The sequence below is a fragment of the Fringilla coelebs genome, assembly GCF_963513975.1.
Source record: "Fringilla coelebs genome assembly, chromosome: 10".
NCBI lineage: Eukaryota > Metazoa > Chordata > Aves > Passeriformes > Fringillidae > Fringilla > Fringilla coelebs.
Window position 1 is genome coordinate 10642019 of NC_140036.1, and position 21410 is coordinate 10663428.

General features: G+C 37.9%; 1 protein-coding gene across 6 annotated transcripts in view; it reads right to left on the reverse strand.

Moving 5' to 3' along the window:
* Window positions 1-21410, reverse strand: part of TRIP12 (thyroid hormone receptor interactor 12) — a 78055-nt gene that overhangs the window by 14385 nt on the left and 42260 nt on the right. For 3 of the 6 annotated variants that reach the window (XM_084212121.1, XM_084212122.1, XM_084212125.1), the window contains 26 exons: window positions 19528-19633; window positions 18159-18295; window positions 17153-17236; window positions 15704-15799; window positions 14574-14722; window positions 14220-14255; window positions 14042-14137; window positions 13528-13620; window positions 13227-13388; window positions 11550-11618; window positions 11271-11436; window positions 10453-10570; window positions 10156-10312; window positions 9695-9848; window positions 8966-9194; window positions 8156-8274; window positions 7349-7556; window positions 6273-6373; window positions 5978-6152; window positions 5460-5601; window positions 4448-4639; window positions 3625-3776; window positions 1938-2110; window positions 1430-1503; window positions 1120-1319; window positions 178-305 (listed from right to left, as the gene is read on the reverse strand). In XM_084212121.1, coding sequence (XP_084068247.1) covers window positions 178-305; window positions 1120-1319; window positions 1430-1503; window positions 1938-2110; window positions 3625-3776; window positions 4448-4639; window positions 5460-5601; window positions 5978-6152; window positions 6273-6373; window positions 7349-7556; window positions 8156-8274; window positions 8966-9194; window positions 9695-9848; window positions 10156-10312; window positions 10453-10570; window positions 11271-11436; window positions 11550-11618; window positions 13227-13388; window positions 13528-13620; window positions 14042-14137; window positions 14220-14255; window positions 14574-14722; window positions 15704-15799; window positions 17153-17236; window positions 18159-18295; window positions 19528-19633 — 3516 coding nt within the window. The remainder of the gene's footprint in view (window positions 1-177; window positions 306-1119; window positions 1320-1429; window positions 1504-1937; window positions 2111-3624; window positions 3777-4447; window positions 4640-5459; window positions 5602-5977; window positions 6153-6272; window positions 6374-7348; window positions 7557-8155; window positions 8275-8965; window positions 9195-9694; window positions 9849-10155; window positions 10313-10452; window positions 10571-11270; window positions 11437-11549; window positions 11619-13226; window positions 13389-13527; window positions 13621-14041; window positions 14138-14219; window positions 14256-14573; window positions 14723-15703; window positions 15800-17152; window positions 17237-18158; window positions 18296-19527; window positions 19634-21410) is intronic. The other 3 variants (XM_084212126.1, XM_084212123.1, XM_084212124.1) reach the window with 2 other exon arrangements.

Here is a 21410-nt window from a genome sequence, read left to right on the forward strand (position 1 = left end):
TCAGTTAAACAACTCAGTAAATATCTAACTTTTGGGTTTAATATACAGCTAAATATATATGCTTACTATTTTTATACTATGCCTGCTTTAAAAGAAACACTATCGTGGCAGAAAACATTGTGAAAGTTCTGAGAGGACTGACAGGAAATCTAACATATAGCAAGGCACCACACTCACCATGCCACAATTCATCATGTTTTTTAGAATTCCTAGGGGAGGTTTTTGTGGGAGCAGTTTGTGCTCTTCCTCTTTTACCCCCAACACAGTCCTTATTACCATCTTCATCCTCTCGCACAGGTTTGTACCTAAAAAGCAAACAAAAGTTAAAAATATGTTTTGAAATGCTAACTTACAGGGAAACAAAAGCACTTTTAAAGGTGTTAGTTCTCAGATTTCCAGAACTTTATTTGAATGACAGCTAAAAGCAGAAAGACAAGAACACTGCACTGAGCTATGATCCAGCCTCTGAAGCAAAGTATTTTAGGGGGGAGAAAAAAAAAAAAAGAGACCCTTTGGCTCCATGAACTGGAAGAAGAGAAAGTGAATGTAAAAACAAGACCCCCAAGTGACTGAGGTTAGAGAGTTAGGAGTAGGTTAGGTTTTGGCATTTTCTGGTTGTTGTTTTATGGGTTTTTATTTGCTTGCTTTTTTCTTTAGCATATTTAAATGCTAAAAAGAAAGAGACTGCTGAATATTAAGATGCTCAGCATAGTCATATGCCAATATTTCTTGCAAAGTATGGCCACAGAATACATTCATTTTCACAGCAATCAACTGGGAAAATTAGTATGAAGTCGACCATTAGTTGTATACTGCACATTCTCCACTATTTGTGGTTAGTTATCTAACACTGAGAATGGTTCCTCCCCATCTAGCAGGTGTCATTTAAAATTCCCCAATTCTTGTTCACCAGCTTTACTCAGGAACTACAAAGAAGATCAGGAGGAGCTAGCAATGAATTCTTCCTAAGTTTTAAGTATCTCAAGCACATCAGGAAATACAAAGCTCCACATTTTTCAAAGGGTTAAAAAAAGACAGACAGCTATATTCAAAATTTCTTGATGTATATACATTTAGTAGCCTGGAGAAGTTATTCCTGGGTTTCTCTAGGCAACTTACCAAATGGTGTGCGTTTTTGTCCAAATCCCAGCTCTTCCCAGTGGGTTACTTTCATCATCTGTAGACTCCCTCTCTTCCTCAGCTTGCAAACTGTACTGCCTGACTGCTTGGTACACAGTCATATTGTATGGCAGCAAGTGATCTCCAATGTAAAACTGCAATCTATGTCTCACATTCCCTGAATTTAAGAATTGAGCAGCCTGAACAAAAAAACCAAACAACCATACAAGTTAGGAAACTTGTTGCATAGCTTTTCTTTAAGGCCCTCCTCACACTGCACCCTCCCTGTACTCCCAGAGCAAAAGCTTACCAAAGATTCATCTATTTCTTCATCTGACCCATCATCGTCACTATCTTCATCATCTTCTCTAACTCTTCCATAGCCTGAGGCAAGACAGAAGACATCCTTACTTGCTGTTTTAATGAAAAGGTAACAAAGCTTTGCTACTCTAACAGTTATAACTTCCAAAACTTTTAAAACAGTTCCAAAATATATCAGCTTAAAACAGTAAGATTCAAACTGCCAGAACAAATTTCAGTATCAACACCTAGCATCAAAACTGCCAAGCGACAGCCAGTGTGACAGTAAAGCAATAATACTTCTATTACTATTTTGACTGAACTGTTTACTACAGGCAACAGTTTGTCCCAGAAAAGGAAGATTCTCTACAGCTTTAATCTCCTCCCTTGTGAGCAAGGTATCTTCACAGGTACCTCCCATTTGTCTTCAGCATAATCCTCACAGGTTTTTACAGACTCTACACTGACAGCAGGAACGATTCCAAAAAGGAAAATGCAAGTGACTGTGTAATAAATACCTCTAACTACAAGGTATCTTTCAATGGCTTGTACCAAAGCCAGAGGATCAATCTTCACAGGTCCACCTTTCCACTGTTTCACATTAGCACAGTCTGGATGTCTTTGCAGTTGGCATTTTAATTGATGTGTATTGAAGAATTTTAAAGCTTGGGATCCTCTGTTAAGAGAAAAACTCAAAATAATTTGTGAAAAAAGTTGCTACACAAAGAATCTAGTAAACACAATTGCATTAAAATGCAGTAAAATAGGTTTATACATGCATTTACAATTTTACTTCTTCCGAGTATTATTTGCCAGACTGTTTCTCTAAAAATAAGTTAATATGGTTTGGATAAAAAGTTTTCTTCTACAAGAACACCAGAATCTGAGTTGAACAAAATCTGGAAGAAAGATTCTCATGAATTAAGAGAAAGCCCAGCCTGAGGTCTGATTACAATATGGCCTATGCTGACCATCTTTGAAATCTGAAGTCATTCAGTGGTCAGCTGATGGCACAGATTTAAAGCTGTGCTTATGTGCAGTGCCACAAGGATCAGAAACAGGCATGGAAAATGCAACTATTCATTTAAACAGATTTTTTTCAATAAGGACCCAAAGAGAAAACCTGAAAGCTCCTCTGTTTTTTTTCTTGCCAAGAATAGTTTATATATACATTACACCTCACCAAACTATCAAGCTAGCTGGTTTTATACAACAAGCCTCTTATCTTGGGCTGCTTCTATTTCCAGGTGCTAGTAAAAGAATACCAAAACTTAATGCTTCAAAATCCTTATTGACATAATCCACAGTAAAACTTGCAGTCAAACAATGCTACAGCACTCTGGCTTCTAGTGTTTCATTTTCTATCAAAAAGAACAGCAGGATTTTGCTTCTATGATTCACAGCTTTTTAATTTTGGTAGTTATCCCACTTTTTACAAAAATAATATACATAAGGAAGCATTCTGAGATTACAGAGCGCATACTATTTGCAAAAGCCAGTACTGAGACACTCATTTCTTCTAATAAGAAATCTGTGTACTGCATTAATTCCCACTGATGTTAAGTTTCACAAAGAACAAGTACTAAATTTTAATGTTAAATTAATGCTATAATGTCAGGTATAGAAAAGAAACAGGTCTTTATTCACTCAGATTTGTTACTTTAAACACAACTACTAAGCTGGATTCCAAATTTATTCTGTATCTTAAGACTCAGAGTAGGCCTACAGCTATTTTAAACTCTATTCACAGCCAAGACTTATCACTTAATCCGCTATCATCCTAGAGAACAGAACTTAGATGAATAACAAAGTTGAGCACTGTAATACACTCTCTGCAATTTAATTACTCTCGTTAAACATCAGTGTCCAAGCGATAGATTATTTCTTTTTAGTGTTTGTTACGTGGGGACTAGGAAGACATTTGGATTTTTAAAGGGTAAATTTAGAGACTGCATTTAAACTTTATCACCCCCAATTTAAGTGAGACAAGTTTCAAGATGGTGAGCAAACATTTAGTAAAATATTCCATCTTCCACTAACTAAAAAAACCCCAACTGTGTCATTGCTTCTTTTTTTAACAGAGTCAAAAGTTTTCATTACCTCCTCTTGTAATTGTAGTTCTACTTGTACTTTTAGCGCTGTTTGAAACAAGTTTTAGAAAACAAAAGCTTCCAACAAAACTGTTACCTGAGCATTAATCCTTACCTGCTCCCTGTTCCATTTCCACTAGGGAAGTCATGCACTTTAACAGGAAACTGTTCCATCTGACTGAGGCAGTTGTTCATTTTATGGACTAATGCCAACAAAGGTGCATTTTCTAATGGCTCTAATCTCCCAAGGGGCTCCTCTCCAGGAAGCTGAAATATAGTCCAGTCTTTAGTTACCTGCTTGAATTAAAACATCCTAAACAATTTATACCATAAATTAAGAATCCCTGCTCTCACTGAAAGTAGCAGCAGTATCAGGATGAGGAAATGACACAAGTTTACCAAAGACCCGTTTCAAAGAATGTACTCTTCTCTCCTGGTTTCAACTGAATAGCCCAACAAATTTTAAGCATTCAATCTTAACCACAAACAACAAGCTTTTTGGAAGTTTTAGTTATCTGCTTTCCTCTCTTCCACTTCAAATTTCTTCCTTTAAAAACACAACACTAGTTTCTTGCAGCATTTAGTCCTAAGTGATAATATTACTATCCAAATTCTTTCCATATCAACTTCTTAAAAGGCAGAAAAAACTTTAAAGTTGTGCAAGACTCAGACAATTGGCCATCTTGGCATTTTTTCCACTGCTGTGTGGAACCTTCAGTAATTACAAGTTGTCCAAAAAAGTTCATGACCTATAAAGACACTGAACAATGAGAAAGTTGCAGTGTTATACAACTTAGACATAAACAAAACATTCTTTCTGTATTCCACCTTTAAGATAAGGTCAACACAAAACCTCTCCGATGGTTTTTTTGAGAAAAAAAAATTGAGAGAAAGACAACTAAGAATGCAAAAAAAAAAAAACAACCAAGAAAACTTACTGGAGAAGAAAAAAATACATGAAGAAATCTTTTCAATCTGATATCCCTGCTAACAGCATCTTTTTCACTTTTAGATGTCAAATAGAGCAGCAGTTGTTTAACAAACCCACTATGCTGGATTTCAAATGAGGAGACGTCAGATTCCGAGACAATGCTACGGATTTCTACAAGGCACTCTGTTCCACCATCCACCTGAAAAATATGAAGAGTGTTTTACTACCCAGGTATTATAGGCTTAAGAAATGCTAGCTTTCTTTCTACTGCATGGAACAGCTCTAAAGGGTGGGGGGAAAAAAAGGAAAGTCTGGAACGTATAGTGACTCAATACAAGCAGCAGCGCAGGGCAAATAATCTAAGGATAAGCATGAATCTGTTCAAGGGGTAACATTACTGGCAACATCTATATTTCCATTTCCATCTTATGCAAGGTAAAGATAAGCTCCAAGCAGGGGTGCTTTCAGTTTGGAAAAAAAGCCACTAACAAAACCCTAACAACTCAGATTGCTGTATGTTTTACGCGACATCTGTGTGGGAGAGAGGAGGTGGGAAAGTTTTGTATTTTAACGATTGCTCAGATCAAAGCACAGAACACAGCTCAGCTCTTGTGCTGGTTTAGAAGTTACACGTTTGGACCACCTATCAAGGACCCACAACTGTCTGAAAAGCAAGGCTGAAGTTCTTGACATGCAACCACATTCACCCCAATCTGTATTTCTTCTATAATTTTAACGAAATGCTGCTCTCCCCTCTCCTTCTCCCCCCAGTCTCAAAGTTCTTACTACAAACAGTATTGTTCTTTAAGAATAAAGCTGATCCCTGACACTTAGCTGTAGAACTTTTCAATGTGAAATGCTATGCAAGTGACATATTGCTAGGGCTGGTCTTTTATCATAAAGTGCTGTGTGTCAGAGTGTACATACTCATTCTAAAAAATTACTCCAAGTCATAATGACTCATAAGTCAAGGCAAGAAATGACTGCCCCCCACTCCAAGTAAGTTTACCACTTCTAACCTGGAGGTTGAGTTGTTCAGTTGCAGTGCAAAGTCTCTGTAATACATTTAGTGCAGGATTGCTTCCATCCATGTTTTCAGAACTAAAGTAATGTTCTACAAATTTATGGGCTTGCTCCTTAATCCAGCCCTTAATTTTTTCTCTGTAAAGAAGCACACAAAATGCATTTAGCCACACTTAGCATCTGCATACATCAATATTACAAATAAATACAGCCTGAGTATAATTTGTCCATGTTAAACAGCAGTCACAAAAAACCCTTTGCTTTTACTCAACACTGTTAAATACTTTTCTCTACAGATCACTTCTTGCATTGTTTTTCTCAGTTCTCCAATTTTTCCCCACCATGCAACTTTAAACTATTCAGATGTTATTTTATCTGCCTTAATTTCTTGATTCTTTTCCCAGAATTTTGTTAACTGTGGTTAAGCTCCAACAACTTTGTAGCTGCTCCCTAAATCACCGGATCATAGTCAAGATCTTGTTACAAGTACTGTGATTTTTTTTTGCGTGTGTACCTGTTATTGGAAATGGTATCCTTGGAAGCAGCCCTTGCAAGACCACTTACTCCTGCTGTTCGTGCTGGTTCAATATTATTACTGTTGGACTGTGTGCTTAATCTTCCCCATGTTTTAGGATTCAAACTTGCCAAGAAAGATGATTTAGGAGACTGCGTAGTTGTAGGGCTTTTAGCTGGAGGAAGCAAAGACAAAATTTAAGAGAGTCAAGAGGTTTATCACAGCTAGCTCTTTCTGCAGTTTATAAGCTTACTTTAAAAGGAGATAAGAGTATCATATAATAAGAATTATTTACCTTGATTGTCTACTTTGTCATCATCTCTCGGAGGGGAGTATTTTGGTCTCCTTGGCCCTCGTTTTGGCAGTCTTTTTCTCTTTAGAACATCACTCAGTCGTCTGTCCAAATTTAAAAATAAAGTTACTTATTTCTACCCACAAATACATACTCATGCACACATCCCTCTCTCAGTTTAAGATGCATCTGCCAACTACTTCCTTGAGAATTAAAGAAAAGGTTCCATCCCATAACAAGCATATTCACTACCTTCATCTGGAAAGAAAGTTTTGCTGGCTGTCATCTTTCTATTATGAGCAGCCAAGTACAGCCATAAGTGACACTGAACAGAGGTTTCTCTTGATTTTCAAGCTTTAATTTGTGTAACCATTTATTCAGCCATTTATTTGAATATGCTTAAAATGAAAAAAAAAACTCAAATCTCTACTGAAAAAACACCAACCGACATTGGATATTTGACATGCCTCCCCTACAAAAGCACAGAAAACACTTCTTCAACAATTTGTGGCATTTCTATTCATCAATCACTACACTTCACAAGTTCACATATTTCAATTCTTGTTTAAAGTGACAAATATTTGACCTTTAAAATAAAAGCAAACTAGTAATTTATTCCTACACTGTATTTTAATTCTACAAGTGTTCTAAATTACTGCCTTTCAACAAAACTTTAGGACACTTTTTTTTTTCCAGTCTCCAGCAGAAAGGAACCATGCCCCATAGCTCTGAAAGAATCACTGCCCTCCACAGTTAGATGAGACTACGAGCTGTTGTTCTTGACAGTCTCCCAAAACAGAAAATTATTTAATATAATTATCACCTAACTATCAGGTCACTGCTTTTTTTCCTCTTTTAAACATTTAATATAAAATTAATCAAAACTACCCATTGAAAAATTCAACACCACTTCAATTTAATTCTTTAGAGGAAAATACCACAGTGAAATGCAGATGACAATGTGGGCAGCCCATGTTACCCTAGACAATTTTTTAAAAAATAAGGTAAGAAAAACCCAAAGCCCCACGAGAAAGAACCAAAGACAGAAATGCAGATTACTCTTCAGGAACTGCACTTACCCCTGTGGGCTCAGATCCAAGGAATCCTCCCGGCTGTGCTGCAAGCTGGGAGAGCCCAAATCTGCAGCTGCATTGCTGGCAGCAGTGGCTGTCCCAGTACTTATGGATGTAGTTGTTCCCAGGGTTCCTGATCCATTAGTGCATACTTTTGGGGGGCTTGTTAGCAAAGCCTCAGACTCTGCCAAGTTTTTAACTTGGTGCATCACCCCTTGGAGAAAGAAGAGATCATTGTTTGGTGGGTTGGTCTGGGGCAGGGGGGAGAGGAGGGGGTGGTAGAGATGTGGTCATAGGAACAAGGGTGTTTGAAAATGTAGAACTGAATGTTACTTGAGCCTCAGCTTTGACTATGGCAGTATTTGCTCACCCCACCCATCAATACTAAGCTTGAAAAGCTGTTCAATCTTTTCTTCAAAAAGTTAACCTACATAGTTTAAAAATAGAAAATTAGAGCAGTATGAACCGTAGCTAAAGGAACCCCAAGTGCAGAGACTAGTACAAAGACTTCTTGCCAAAGATTCATCAATTTTCTCCACTAAGACTTCCCATGTAATTTCAGTGAGCCATCTTCAGCCTAAGTGAGTTCACTGCTATCCAGTAAGCCTGTACAAACTCGCTTCGGATTCTGAAAACAAGCTTGTTTCCTCCAGAGCCTGGGCCAGCTCCTCCCTAGTAGTATGAAGTATCTTGCACAGGGGTCTGCCATTATTATTAAAGAACAATATTCAATTTTTAGAGCTTGGGAAAAGTGGACACGCGTTCTAATACTACATAAAGAGGTGAAAAGAAAAAAAAGAAACCACAATTTACCTTCTCTTCTGAAGTAAACACTAAAAATGTCAGGTAACTTTTGCATTAAAATCTCTGCCATCTGCAGGGCTCCAACTACTATCTTAAGGTCTTGACTCGACAGCATGGAGGCAATATGACTAAAACAGATAATTAATCAGAATTAGCTTTGTGGGTTTTTGGTTGAGTTTTTCTTGTTAAATCAAGTCAGTTCATCTTGCATACACAGCACTGGAGACTGAAAGCAAACAAATTTCATAGTGCTTTTATAAAAGCTATCAATAAAAGTACTGAAACAGTTCTCTTCCTACCTATATCACTTTTACCAAATTTTAACATGGCATAAAGGAGACAAGTGTTCTGGAACTCTGTATTGTCTCTGTAAAATTATTTGGTGTATTTTCCAGTTGCATCCTCAGATCCCCAACTTTATGTGTAATGTGTAGGAGAGGTTTCATGAATAAAACTTACCAATTGACTGCCATTAGTGTCTGTTACTGTTCACACTGTATTACCTGAAAAGTTATCTTGCCCTCAGAATTTCATAGGCAAGTCTTAGAAATCAAAAAACCAATAAAGGGTAATATTTGACACTTCTAGTACACACAGCCAGAGGCCATCCAAGTTTCTAGTAAGAATGTCTAGCATTGGCAACTACTACAAAATCTATGATGCAAAAAAAAACCTGCAGAGCTGGCAGCCTCAGCTTTTGGAAAATAAGTAAGACCCTTAAAGTGCCATTTTGCCCTGAATAAGATGATTCAAAAAAAGTAATCACAAGTGAGATGTAAGCTCAAAATTAGTTTCATTTGCAGCAGTTAGGGAACCCACCTTGAAACAGCATGGTTTTTCAGCACATCCTTCAATAGTTCAGCATCAGCAAAATAAATTATCCTAAGAATTGCTCTAAGGCACTTGTGTCTAACAGCAGGTCCAGCTGAAGAACTATATACTTCATAAAGAACACCAAACAGTGTTTTGATAAAGGATTTTGCCAGTTCTGGGTCCTCTTTCATTAATTGTGCTCGAGCATCATCCTTCTTCAATTCCGAATGTCCACCTGTGAGAAAGTGCACAACGAATCACTGGACAGACCTTTGCATCTCTGCTCTTACAATCACTTTCTTTTGTTAAAACTGATTCAATTCAGCTCTCAAATTGAGAAAAAAAAATTCAAGAACCAGAAGTCAAAGTGAGTAAGAAGATACAAAACCTCCTCTTTCAAGGAGTTTAATCTTTTTTTCTTCAGTTTTCTTATGTATTTCTGTATAACAGTAAGAAGCCCTCACAGAGTCTTCCTTAAATAAAAGGGCTGTATGAAGAGAACTGTTTCAGAAATCCCATGCCAGGAACACCCCAGCTTCCAGGAGGAGCTTACATGTTAAGAAGCACATATGTCAACAGTACGAGCTTTGTTATGAAATCTACATTCATGTAAATCAGAATAGTTTGATGTTCCACAGAAGCTTTAAGAAATTTATTAGTTAAGTAAATGGCTGCACAACCCAGCATATATTAGCCACAGCTAGAGAGCCCAGGTGTTTCCTGAGCTGTACTTACTAGTGTTTGTACTGGCTAAAGGGTTTGGTTTTCGCTGAATGGCACGAGCTGTTCCAGTATCCTCATTTATTTGCTGCATAGAGTTAAAATCAATAGTATAGACACGCCCAAGCGTAGACAGGCTTATCTCATCCTCACCAACCTGATGAGCTGCCTAAAATCAAGGAAGAATTTAAAGTTAAGAAATCCCTAATAAACAGAAAACTATATGAAAGGTGAGGAGAGGGGTAACACAGTAGGAAAAACAGTGACAGAAATTCAGTAAGAATAGCAAGTAAGTGATTTGGTATGGCTGAACACCAAAATAGTGCAATATTACAGCAGGATGTTTGAGGAAACTTGTGTTTCTTACTCAGAAAGATCAAGAGTGGTATTTTTAAAGACAGAGAAAGCACTCAATTCCCTATACAACCGCACGCAGATTTGAAAAGCATCACCACACAAATGTGTGGCATTACTACCTCTATTATTCGACTATCAATCCTGTTATAGGGATGCCAGAGACCCCTGTCATCTCGCCATTGCCATATTGCACCATCTGTGTTTTGTGCATTTCCTTTCTTTAGCATAGTATCAACAGCAAAGATTCCCTCTTTTGGCAGGCAAGGCATCAGTTCACTGTAAAGAACATTAAAACAGTATTTTACTAGAAATATACAATCAAGTCCATCTAAACTGAAAACTGTTTGCCTTATTTCAGTGAAGTTAAGGATTTTAACATACCAACCACACCCAAAACCTAGGACTGCAAGACTTACCAGATAAGAGAAGTAAGTTCATAAAGTTCTTGAGGACTTCGTGGAACAAGGTCAATTTGTTCTTGACAACTCCCATTTGAGGCTCCACAAAGGAGGAAGTGAAGCGTTTCTGCAATATCTATAAAAAATTATTATTCATGGGACTGCCTGTATCAGATATGGATTCCATTTTCCACTACACAGAAGAGATAGTTACTACCCAAAGCAAACAGAGAGTGGACTACAGGACAAAAGTGTTTCTTTGAACACTAAGAAATGTGTTCATTCTCAGTTCTGGGGTATGTAGCTGTTTTGGGTTTGTGTTTCCTTCCTTTAAGGGACAACTAGGGCAGAAATAACACTCAACATACAAGGACACAGAAGAAATCAGGGAAAGATACAGGACAGTTGAAGGGGTTAGTCAAAATTTGTGAGATGGAACAAAGAAAACAAGTGACAACTAACACAGCTCTACTACAGTTACTTTTGTTAATGTTTTCCCCTAGAAGAAGTAACTAAAGCACATCATTCCCCCACGTGGTCACAACTAAGAAAAGAATTGTTCAACTTGTGTTAGAATGAGAATAGTTTGTGCAGCCAATACAGACTCAAAAATAAGTGAGCACTGCAGTGACAACAGCAAGGAAAAAGGATAAAACCCCCTCTGGATAAAAGTTTTCAACAAGTTTAAATCAACTTTTTATCCCAGGGGAAACCAGTAAGAGAGAAAAATTGAAAGAACAGAATATTTATATATATAATCAAGTGCATAGAGGTCCATCCTGACTGTAAGCATTAACATGAACAGGCCCCCAGAGCATGGAAGAGTAAGAACTCACTTTGCTTCATAAGCTGGACTGCAAGTGTGGGGCAGTTGGAGCACATCAGGGAGAACATGCGCACCACCATGATGAACATTCCCGAGCTCAGGATAGGAGGTGTGACGACCAAGAGCTGCTGGATATTTGTTAACAAATCCTTGGAAGCAACCTGCTGCAGCAAGTTCTTCAAGGAGGGAACAACAAAACGGGAAACATTAGTCCTTGAAAGGCGGCCCCTCAAGAGAAAAGGGGTGGGTGGAGAAGAAAGCAGAAATGCACCCCCATCCATACCCTTACCTCTTCATGCTGGAAGTTGTCCACTAGCCGTGCAAAACACAGACAAGTGCTTTCAACAGACTTTTTGTCCTGTTACAAGAAAGGGTTTTTTAAATTGAAGTATTTTAACTTGCATTAGAACATGCTGCCATTTTGAGGCATTTATAAAATTTCTCCAAAAGGGCCAGTCTAATCACATTTTACAGAACATTACAGGTTTCACTTTTAAACTCACTGACAGTCTAAACTGATCTCCTAATACAGCTGCGCTTCCTACATATTCCCTGGGAAACACCCCCCCTTGCAACACAAATACCTTTAGGGACCTTTAGACATTAATAAACTGATCTCTAATAGTCCTTCTGGATTCTGAAATGAGGAAGCAATAGGGAAAGACTGAAGTAAGAGGAGTTATAGATAATAAGCAGGAGTGAGTGCTACTATTCTACAGACTACATGAAGCCTGATTTTGATATTATGCAGCACAGACAACACAGCAAATTCAAAGACACAAGTAAAGACTGCCCTGAAAACAGCTCTGCTTAAAAGTTCAATGAAATGCTCAAAAAAGTTCACCTGAACATAATAAAACACTAACTGTAAGGGTAGCTGAGCACTGAAGAGGTTAGCCTGAGAGATTAAGTCTCCATCCTTGGAGATACTTAAAAACAGGAAAAAAAAGAGTCATCTGGACATGCTCCTGGGCAATCTGCTCTAGCTCAACTTGCAGGGGAACTAGGACTAGGTAACAGGGCTCTCTTCCAACCTCAACTATTCTGTTAAGAGCTAACTCAAGACTCTTTTCCAGAAAATTTCCACTTCAAAATTTCTTGAAATCTTACTTTGGTGGGTTGTAGCTTCTCTTCAGAGATCAGGATCAGTACTTGTCCCTACTACTGGTGAGAATGGTGCTTCCTGTTTCTAGAGTACAATCTAAAGCTGTCATTTGGCTTCTTAGAAGCTGCCTCAAAGATTCAAGCAGTCTTTCAGCAAGACGATGTAGGCAAAATTAAGAACAGCACAAGAATACATAAAACCATTACCTGGAAGCTTCCAATATTTGCATTTGTTAACAAACAAAGTATTTCTCCTTTTTTCATCTTTTTAACAGCGATCTGCCAACCAAGCAGATCACCAAACAACTCTTTTCGTGCACCAGTTATTGTAAGTGCTCATTTATAAACACAGCAGTACTGCCAGATATGTAGCCCTTAGGAACCCCTTGATTTCAGATTCATCACTTCAAACTATTGTACAAAAACAGGAACTTTTAAAAAATGCCATAAAGTCCCCCAAAAAGTTAAAGCACAAAAAGCCCACAAAAACTGAAACAAAGGGCGTTCTGATTTAAAGTGGGAAAGAACCTCACAACCCATCTGTTAAGAAAAAACAAAACCAGTAAATGCTACTGGACTTCCTCTTACTAATATCCTTGTTCTTACAAGGACTACAAAATCATTACTCATGCTTTGATTTAAAGTATCTTATTTGTCTTGTTTTATAAAATGTCACATTTACAGAACTACAGAAGGTCCATATGTACATTGGTATATCATAACCTGACAGTATAGAAACTTGAACTCAATTATCACCTTGCAAAGGCAAATAATACACAGCAAAGAAACAGGTATCTGGAGACATCTTTAAACTGCTTTCAGATCAAAATCAAGATGTTTCATTTTTTTAACAACTTCTTACCTGATGGGTTAACCTTTGCGTCAGCAGTGGCAAAGAATCTGCCACAAAGTGAAACTCATCAGGTGTTATACTCTGGCAGCAGTTGGCAGCAATAGCTAGTGCATTCCTTTGTGCATTTATACTGAAGAATTCCAGATACAGCAAACAGTCTGCCAACCCACCCTATAACAAAACAAACAAACATTCTCACTCTCAGTACTGCTGAAGTCACAGAAAGCTGTTTTCTTATTTCATCTTAACAGAAGATCACCAACATGTAAAGCTGGCAGAGGCAAACCTGCCCTGTTTTGGTTTTACTTACTGCCTGCAGAATGGCTTTACTGTGCCTGCGTGACAACATCTCCAGGGCTGTAAGTGCCTGCTCTGCCACATCAATGCACTGGATAACTTGCAGCTACAAGAAAACAAAAAAGCTGGTATATCAACTAAACAGATTTTCAAAAATAATTATCTTGATTAACACTCAGACATACAGCCTCCACCAAGACACATATGCTAATGAAGCCAGCTCTGACCAAGCCTGACAGTCTAAGGCTTCCCTCAGCCATGGAGCTACTCTAAGGAGTAACAGCTCATTATTTACTCATTTTGTATGTTTGTAACACCAATCCAACAAAAAGTTCTCAGTGAAGGAGAGAGCACTTTTCAGTAAGGGTGGGAGCAAAGATTAAGCCTGGCTTTAGAAGCTTATCATGCACCTTATATTATCTTGTAAGCCATGAAAAGAAACCACTATCTTAATGGCATTTCCTAAAGTTAAAACAAACTATATATTCCCCTCATGCTGTTTTATCACTGTTTTGATTTCATTTTACCTTTTCCAAGAAGACAGGAATTGCATCTACCACTACAGCAGATGATCTGGGAAGTGCTTCCATCATGTATGTTAAGGCCCGACATGCATGATTCATCTATTAAATACACAGATATTTGATTTTAAGTTCAGGTAACTTTAATATTTCAAAAGCTTCTTAAATATTACAAACTACTTACAATGTCAAAGTTGTGCTCCATCTGCAGCAGTGTTATCTGTTTAAAATAAAAAAAGTATTGTTTGTTTAAAAAAATTTATCTAGGCATCATCCTAAAAAGGGTACAAATCACTACTGTAGCTTTTGACTCAGGATTTTGAATGTTAGTAAGAATTCCAAAAGAACCACTGCCTATTCTTGAGCTATTAAAAAATTAATAGGACTATCAAAATTTAGCAAAACATCCTCTCAAAACTAAATAAGACAGATACACACACACACAAAGAAGACAATATAAATAGTGATGATTTAATTTAATCAAGACATTGAGTGAAATATTATATCCTCCAACAGAAATCTGAGATTAAATCTTTACCAAGGCTGGTACAACACTCTTGACTGGAAATCCTCCTAATGTTTCTTCATTTCCCATAACCAACAGCTGGCACATCTCAATCACTGCCTGTAGTTGCTGACTTTCATCAGTGGCTTGGAGACCTTGTAAAAGTTGTTGAGCTTTAGAACCTAGATATCCAGAAAAAAAAATTTAGGAAAAAAGGTATTAGAAAGTGCTCAAGGGAACTGTTATGCTATACTTCTGCCAGAGCGGAAGACCAGAGATAGTTTGTTTTCCTCTGTATTTGTAGTTTCATTTCCTTTCCCTGTCATAAAAAGGGGGAATAGGGAAGGGAGACAAAATCTCACTCTTGGCTGCCTTTCCAGTGCAGACTGGTCAGCACAGGGAGTCCGCCACACTGCTCAGCACAGCCATCTTGCCAACCTACAGTAGGTGCCAGAACCCAAACCATCCCACCTTTGTGCAGCAAAGGACTTTGCAACACCCCCCAGTTAATACAGCACATGGAGCACCCATGAGACCCCATCCTCTTCTTGGCATGCAGTGTAACAGGCTGCCTCTGGCTCTCCTGGGAAGCCAGACTTGGACTGGAAGGTGCACATCTCATCCAGCTGCATAGCGCAGACCTGGTGCAACAAGTCTAAGGACCCACATTCTCACTGACACAACATCTGAAGGAAATCCATTCTGTCCGAAACTGAAGACACTTTTGAAACTAAAACCAACATAACTTAGAACTGACATCTACTAATTGTTTTAAAGCTAGCTTAAGCATTTGTTTATAGCTAGCAAAAAACCCAAGGAGTTTGGGGAGTCTTTTGTCAAGCAGCCCATCATGCAAAAGAAAAAGATAAGGAAGGGGTGAAAAGGCAAGAACCCTCCCTTCCCCACCTAGAAGGGAACATTAAGATGCCCCAAAAAAGAAAAGCAAAGAAATACAGCTAAGGCAAATTTTTCTTCCTTAAAGGAAGACAGGCAAATTAGAATTGTTGACAAGTGGTCTAGCACTATCATGACATACAAGTCTCCAACATGTAAAATACTATATTAAACTATGAAGCTAATACAAATATTAGATTAACTACTGGCTGAATTCTACTAGTATGGAAGTGGAAAGAATTAAGTCAAATTAGACAAACTTTGCTTACTAGCTCCACTTCCAATTGTCCTGTGGAAGAGCTGCGACATCCGAGGACCAAGAGGGCCAAACAGGTGAGGAGGAAGACCCCTAGCCTCTAATAGAGCTAAAAGCAAACAGAGGATAACAGCCATTGTCAAAGCTTCTATGTATATTTTTAAAAGCTTAAATTCCGTGATGTTATCATTTAAGACTACTAGAATGTTGATACTTAAAGAGTTAGGATTAGATGATTGCAGCTACCTTGATTTTGAAAAAACACCAAAAAGATGACCTTAAAGGAACAAGTAACTAATTTTTGTTTGTGTCAGAGCAGTAAGGTCCTTTACAAAGTTACCCGCTGAGTTTGCATCACTGTGTATTTTACAAAAGCAGCCTCATCTATTAAACTGTTATAAGCCTAGAGCCAGAGCAGCAGATACATCAGGCTGTAATTTCAAATCTGAACTCAAACTACATAGAATAGGTTAAGCTTATCTTCATGTTTTCAGGACCTGCAGGCACTACTACACTGAAAAAAAGGGCACTGAAAAACAGGTTCAACAGCTTTATTTGCTGATGAACAAGAGAGGGAAGAACTCTGGTAAGTATCAGCGGGTTTCTTTTTTGATTGATTTTCAACACTTTACAGTCCTGTTACTTAAGCTAAACTAAGTGGGTGATTCTGATTTTTATTGTAGCAACCATGACTACTGCCGATCAATAAAATAATTAATAGTGAAAACCAATTTAGCCCAATATTTCTAATGCATACCTATACTTACTGAGAACTATAAGCAAGTGAACTGATACTGACAGCACTCCCACATTAAATATCCAGATTCACAAAAACCTGTCATTTGCAAGGGAGATCACAATCTCAGGACTCCCTGCAATGCAGTACCAAAACCATTAGACCAGTTGCAGGACATGCATACTGAGTTTATACCTGTCATATTCTCTGGTTTTGAGAGACCAGACTCTTTAGCCCAAGCACAAAAGCAAGCATTTTAAGAACATTCAGACTTTTTTTGGTCAAAGCTCACAGCAGCATGGGTATCAATGACAAGGACAAAAAAAAAAAAAATGTTATCCAGAAGCAGGCAGAGTATAGTAGGCCTAACCTACACTAAACTTAAAACATGCTTGCAAAGAAGATTTTCATATTTGAGCTTACACACTTAATAGGACTGAGTTCTTCGTTCTCTCCCCCCCACCTCCTCTTAGAAAATCATCAGTAGTAGGGTATTATACACCATTTAAATGAATAAAGACACTATCCCCCCCCTCCAGACATCCTTGCATCTTTTGTGAATTAAGGCTTGTAAATCCCTACTTCAGAATTACTGTGAGCAGAAACACATTCACAGACAATGAAACAAAATACAGCCTACCCACTTGAATATCATACAGAATTTGCGTAGGTATTGTTATTTACAGGCTAACAACCAAAAAGGTAAATTAGTGATAACTTTTGTACCTTGTAGTCTTCCCATCTCAGAATCATCTGACTCACTTTCTCCAGAAGTTGTCATACCTACAGCTCCAGCAACAGAACTAGAAGCTAAAGAAACAATAAGAGATTAATTAATACAAGTTACAGCGTCTTTAAAGCCACAGAACTCACATCCAAAAAAGGTTCCACCATCAAAAGCACACTCTGCATTTAGTGCTGCCACCAGCAAACTCCTGCAAAACTTCCAATTTAAAACAGAGCAGTCTAGAGGACTAGTAGTACTTCCCAAAAGCTGAAGAGAATGGCTTTATGAACACAAGATAATGAAAAAAAACCCAAAAGGTCCAAAAAATTAAGTTTCAGACAGATTTACCTGTATCCTTAATAAATATATACCTTTCTTAGCTGAGTATTATGCTATGCTTAGTTTCCATTACTACTTTCTGTACTGATGTAGCCACCTTTAAGCATAGAATGTTTTGTATTTTCTACCTTTCAGCTTAACTACTGCATAGTTCCTTTGAATTCACTAATTAGGACCAGATGATAAATTTATCATCTAACAGAACTGTGCAAGTAACAGGATTCAACTGGTCACAAATTTCTCCAGTACACACATGCTTGCAATTTCAACAGAAAAGCTGTAGAGTATTTGAGTAGTTTCAATGGCACTTTTACAGGCAATGCATGCCTTCTTTATTCTGAACAGTTTTATGTCTTTTCAGTTGATGGCATTTATGTAGCATCAGCTGAAGTTACTTTTTTTAAGAGTAGCAGAAGCTTAAAAGCTAACATCTGTATTACTGGATATAGTTTGGATACTACAAAAAAACATAACTGAAACATGTACCAAATAGCCAATAAAATCATACTCAAATGTAAGGATCCCTCTGACTCAAAAACCTTCCAGCATTATTTACCAGCTTAAAAAATTACTCTTCAGAACTTAATCCATTTAACTATTTTTAAATGCAAAGAATTTTATACTAGCAACTATGCTAAAAATTCTTCAGTTGAAATTCCTTTTAACCTGCAGCTCCCTGGGGAGGCTCATCTGTCCGTGCAGCTGAAGAGTTAACTCCATCCTGGTTGTTGTCAGGATCAGCCATCTTCTCCTGTCGGCGAGCTTCAGCTGCTCCTCTTTTGCCCAGGCCAGAGCCTCGCCGACTAAAGGTTCAAAAAACAAGGTTTCAGACCTTGTGAACTTAGATAAGAGATTTATTAATTTAAGTCTACTAAAGACTACATAATGTTTATGTGCATCACTGCCAGAACACTGCACAAATGAACAATTTGTAGAAGAATCCATCTTCATAAAATTATCCAACCCTTCTGTACTCCCTGCACCATGGCAGTGATTTGTTTACACTAAGGCATTACAGACATTAAACATTTCAAGACCAGGCAGTCTACTAAACTATAACAGAGAAAATGAGCAAGCTTAAAGTGACTGTTAGCTACAAATCACATACACATTTGAGAAGGCCAATGACTGAGGCCAATGAACATCTTTAGAGGAAGTTCTGAAGTACTGAAAGCAAGAAGAGGACTCTGATGTTTAACTTGGCTTTCAGAGTCAGAACAAGCTTGAGAGGATGAGTCTATTAGATTTGCAGTTTTAAATGCTACAGTCTTCATCACTACAAATACATCTGTCTTCAAAGTAAACAGTCAAATTCAAATACACACTTGACAACAAAATCAAGACTTCAGAAGTGGCTTTTTAATGGTGTGGAAGAGGGAAAAGAGGATGTGCTAGAAGTACTAAATCTAGGCACAAGAACAAAAATATAGCTTGTTAAGGCTTCCTACATTTAGTCCCACAATATATGCAACTACAAAAGTTTCTTGCATCACAGGATACATCAACTCTCCCCTTCCATATAATCTACCAGCTGTTTAAAATTACTAATTCAGGACTACTTCTCCTCCTACTTCGAAATACATTAAGTACTTAGATGCAGTTCAGATTAAACTGATGACAAACTGAGTCAGCTTAACAGTGCACCCTATTAAAACTGACTCCTGTGTGGTACCATGAAATCTTATTTTTCAAAACAATTATCTATTTCACTATTCATGACAGACAGTAGTTCAGCACTACTGTCTGTCTTCTTAAACACCTTTCTAAGGACAGGATTACTTAAAGTTTGCAATGCTGGCTTTGGCTGCTTCTCTTCCTCCACCTCCATAGCTGAGGGACTTACTGGAAGTCTGATGGCGGCAAATTCTATGTGCTATCCTTGACACCGGGGTACAGAGTAATCCAGCAGGCCTGAAAAGCTACAGCTACTTTTACAACAGCCAAGTCAGAGACAGCCAAGGCCAATTTTCATGCATGGAAATGACATGAATACCAACCCACTGTAGTAATCAAGTTTCATTTCTCTAAGTTTTACCTGGTGCTAGCACAGGAGCCCGTGGTCTTTTGCCGTGTGCTCCGCCGTAAACTGGGGAGCTCAGCAGGTGGTGATTCACTGCGCTTCTTTGTAGATTTTCTCAGACCTATGCAATATGCAAAGAATGGAGACTTAATCAGTCTTTAAATACACAGCAGTTCTACAAAGAAATTAAACTTTTGTGTACAGGAAACCTCCATGTAGAAGAACAACTTCTGCATAAGAACCACAAGAAGTCCACATCAATTTTAGTCAGCCTACATTGAATTGCTATACCAGTAAAAGAAAAGTTCAGACATTTACTTTTACTCATTGACTTAAGTAATACTAAACTCCAAGCTTTTATGGAGGCACTTTTACTAAACTATATACCACAGCTAAACAGGTATCACATTATGGGATACAAGTGTATCATTTCTACGTTCCAACAATTAAAAGATACTTTAGCCTTAAAGAAAAAAAACCAATAAACTATATTTCAAGGGGGGAGGCAGCAGTGCTTGCAATCTCAAATTTTAGTCCATTTTACTCACACTAATCTGGCTTAAAAATAACTGTCTTCAATCAGAACCATGCTCTCCTCCAGGAGTCAAGCACTGTCAGTGCTGACATCTATCCCATGTATTATTTGTGTTCCTATTTCAACTACAGCCCTTCAGCCTTCTCTTACTGTCATAATGCCATCCTTGATGCAAATAAGCAAGCACATCCTCATGGCTTTGGAAAAGGAGTTTCAGTGTTTAATTTACAAGCATTTTCACTGTTGAAAACTGACCCAATTGATAAAAAGTTGCTCTAGGTAACAAAGCCATTGTTCTGGTAACATCCCACCACAGAACCAGGTTAAGCACACAAAAACCCCATACAATATAACAGTCTCAGATGATTCTCAGCAGGCTTAGTATAAGGTTGAAATATCCAATGGCAGCTTCCAAAGCACAAAATTGATAATTTAGGGTAAAAATCAAAAATTTTTTATTAGGCCCAGTTTGACATTGCAGTAACCCCATCCACACACCTCCACAATAAATAAATATAATAGAACATTGTAACATTGAATTCAGACATCTTATTACTAGAACAGATGTAAACTGTTTTGAAAAGTAAGTTAGATCACTGCTCCCTCTTCTGGCAACAAAGCAGAAATACAACATACTTAAACATGCAATGCATTTGAGTTCAGAATGAGTTACCAAACTCATCTGAACTCATATTTGAGTTCAGCTCATTATCAAACAAGCTCCTATTTCCTTAATCCTAGAACATTCCAGGAATGCAGAGTTGTGGTACTGAGGGATGAAATGATAACTATGCAGCCTCTGACCAGATATTTAAGAGAAAAGCAAAAGTGATCTATAAAACTACTACTGATCTGGCCAACAGCATGTCCTTTCAAACACCACAGCATATCTGACCAAGAAACACAATGCTGTGTGCAGTTAAGGTCTATGCAGATGAAGGTTAACCTGATATTCATGTATTTACCACACACTCGGCTTAGCAACTCAAGAAATTTGGCAACCTTAAGAACACAATGTTCTGTAATTAAAAGCCACCAAGCACTGAACTGAAGCAGGCCAGTCACTTGAATTTCCACACGGTCTGTAAATACAGAACATTTGTAACTTTTTTGAATGTTCAAAAAGTAGCGACATTTTTACTACATGTGCTTTGAAACCAAAACTGTAAGTTGAAGTTACCACTACACAATGACTCAAACCTTACTTCTTACTTACATAGCGTATATGTAATACTGGGGGTGAGAACAGGACAGGTGTTACAGGAGAAAACATGTCATACGGTAGAGATACAAGACAAAACGCATTTGAAATGGTTGCAGCAGGATCCCATGCCATAGCTACACTTCTCAAGTACTCAGAAGT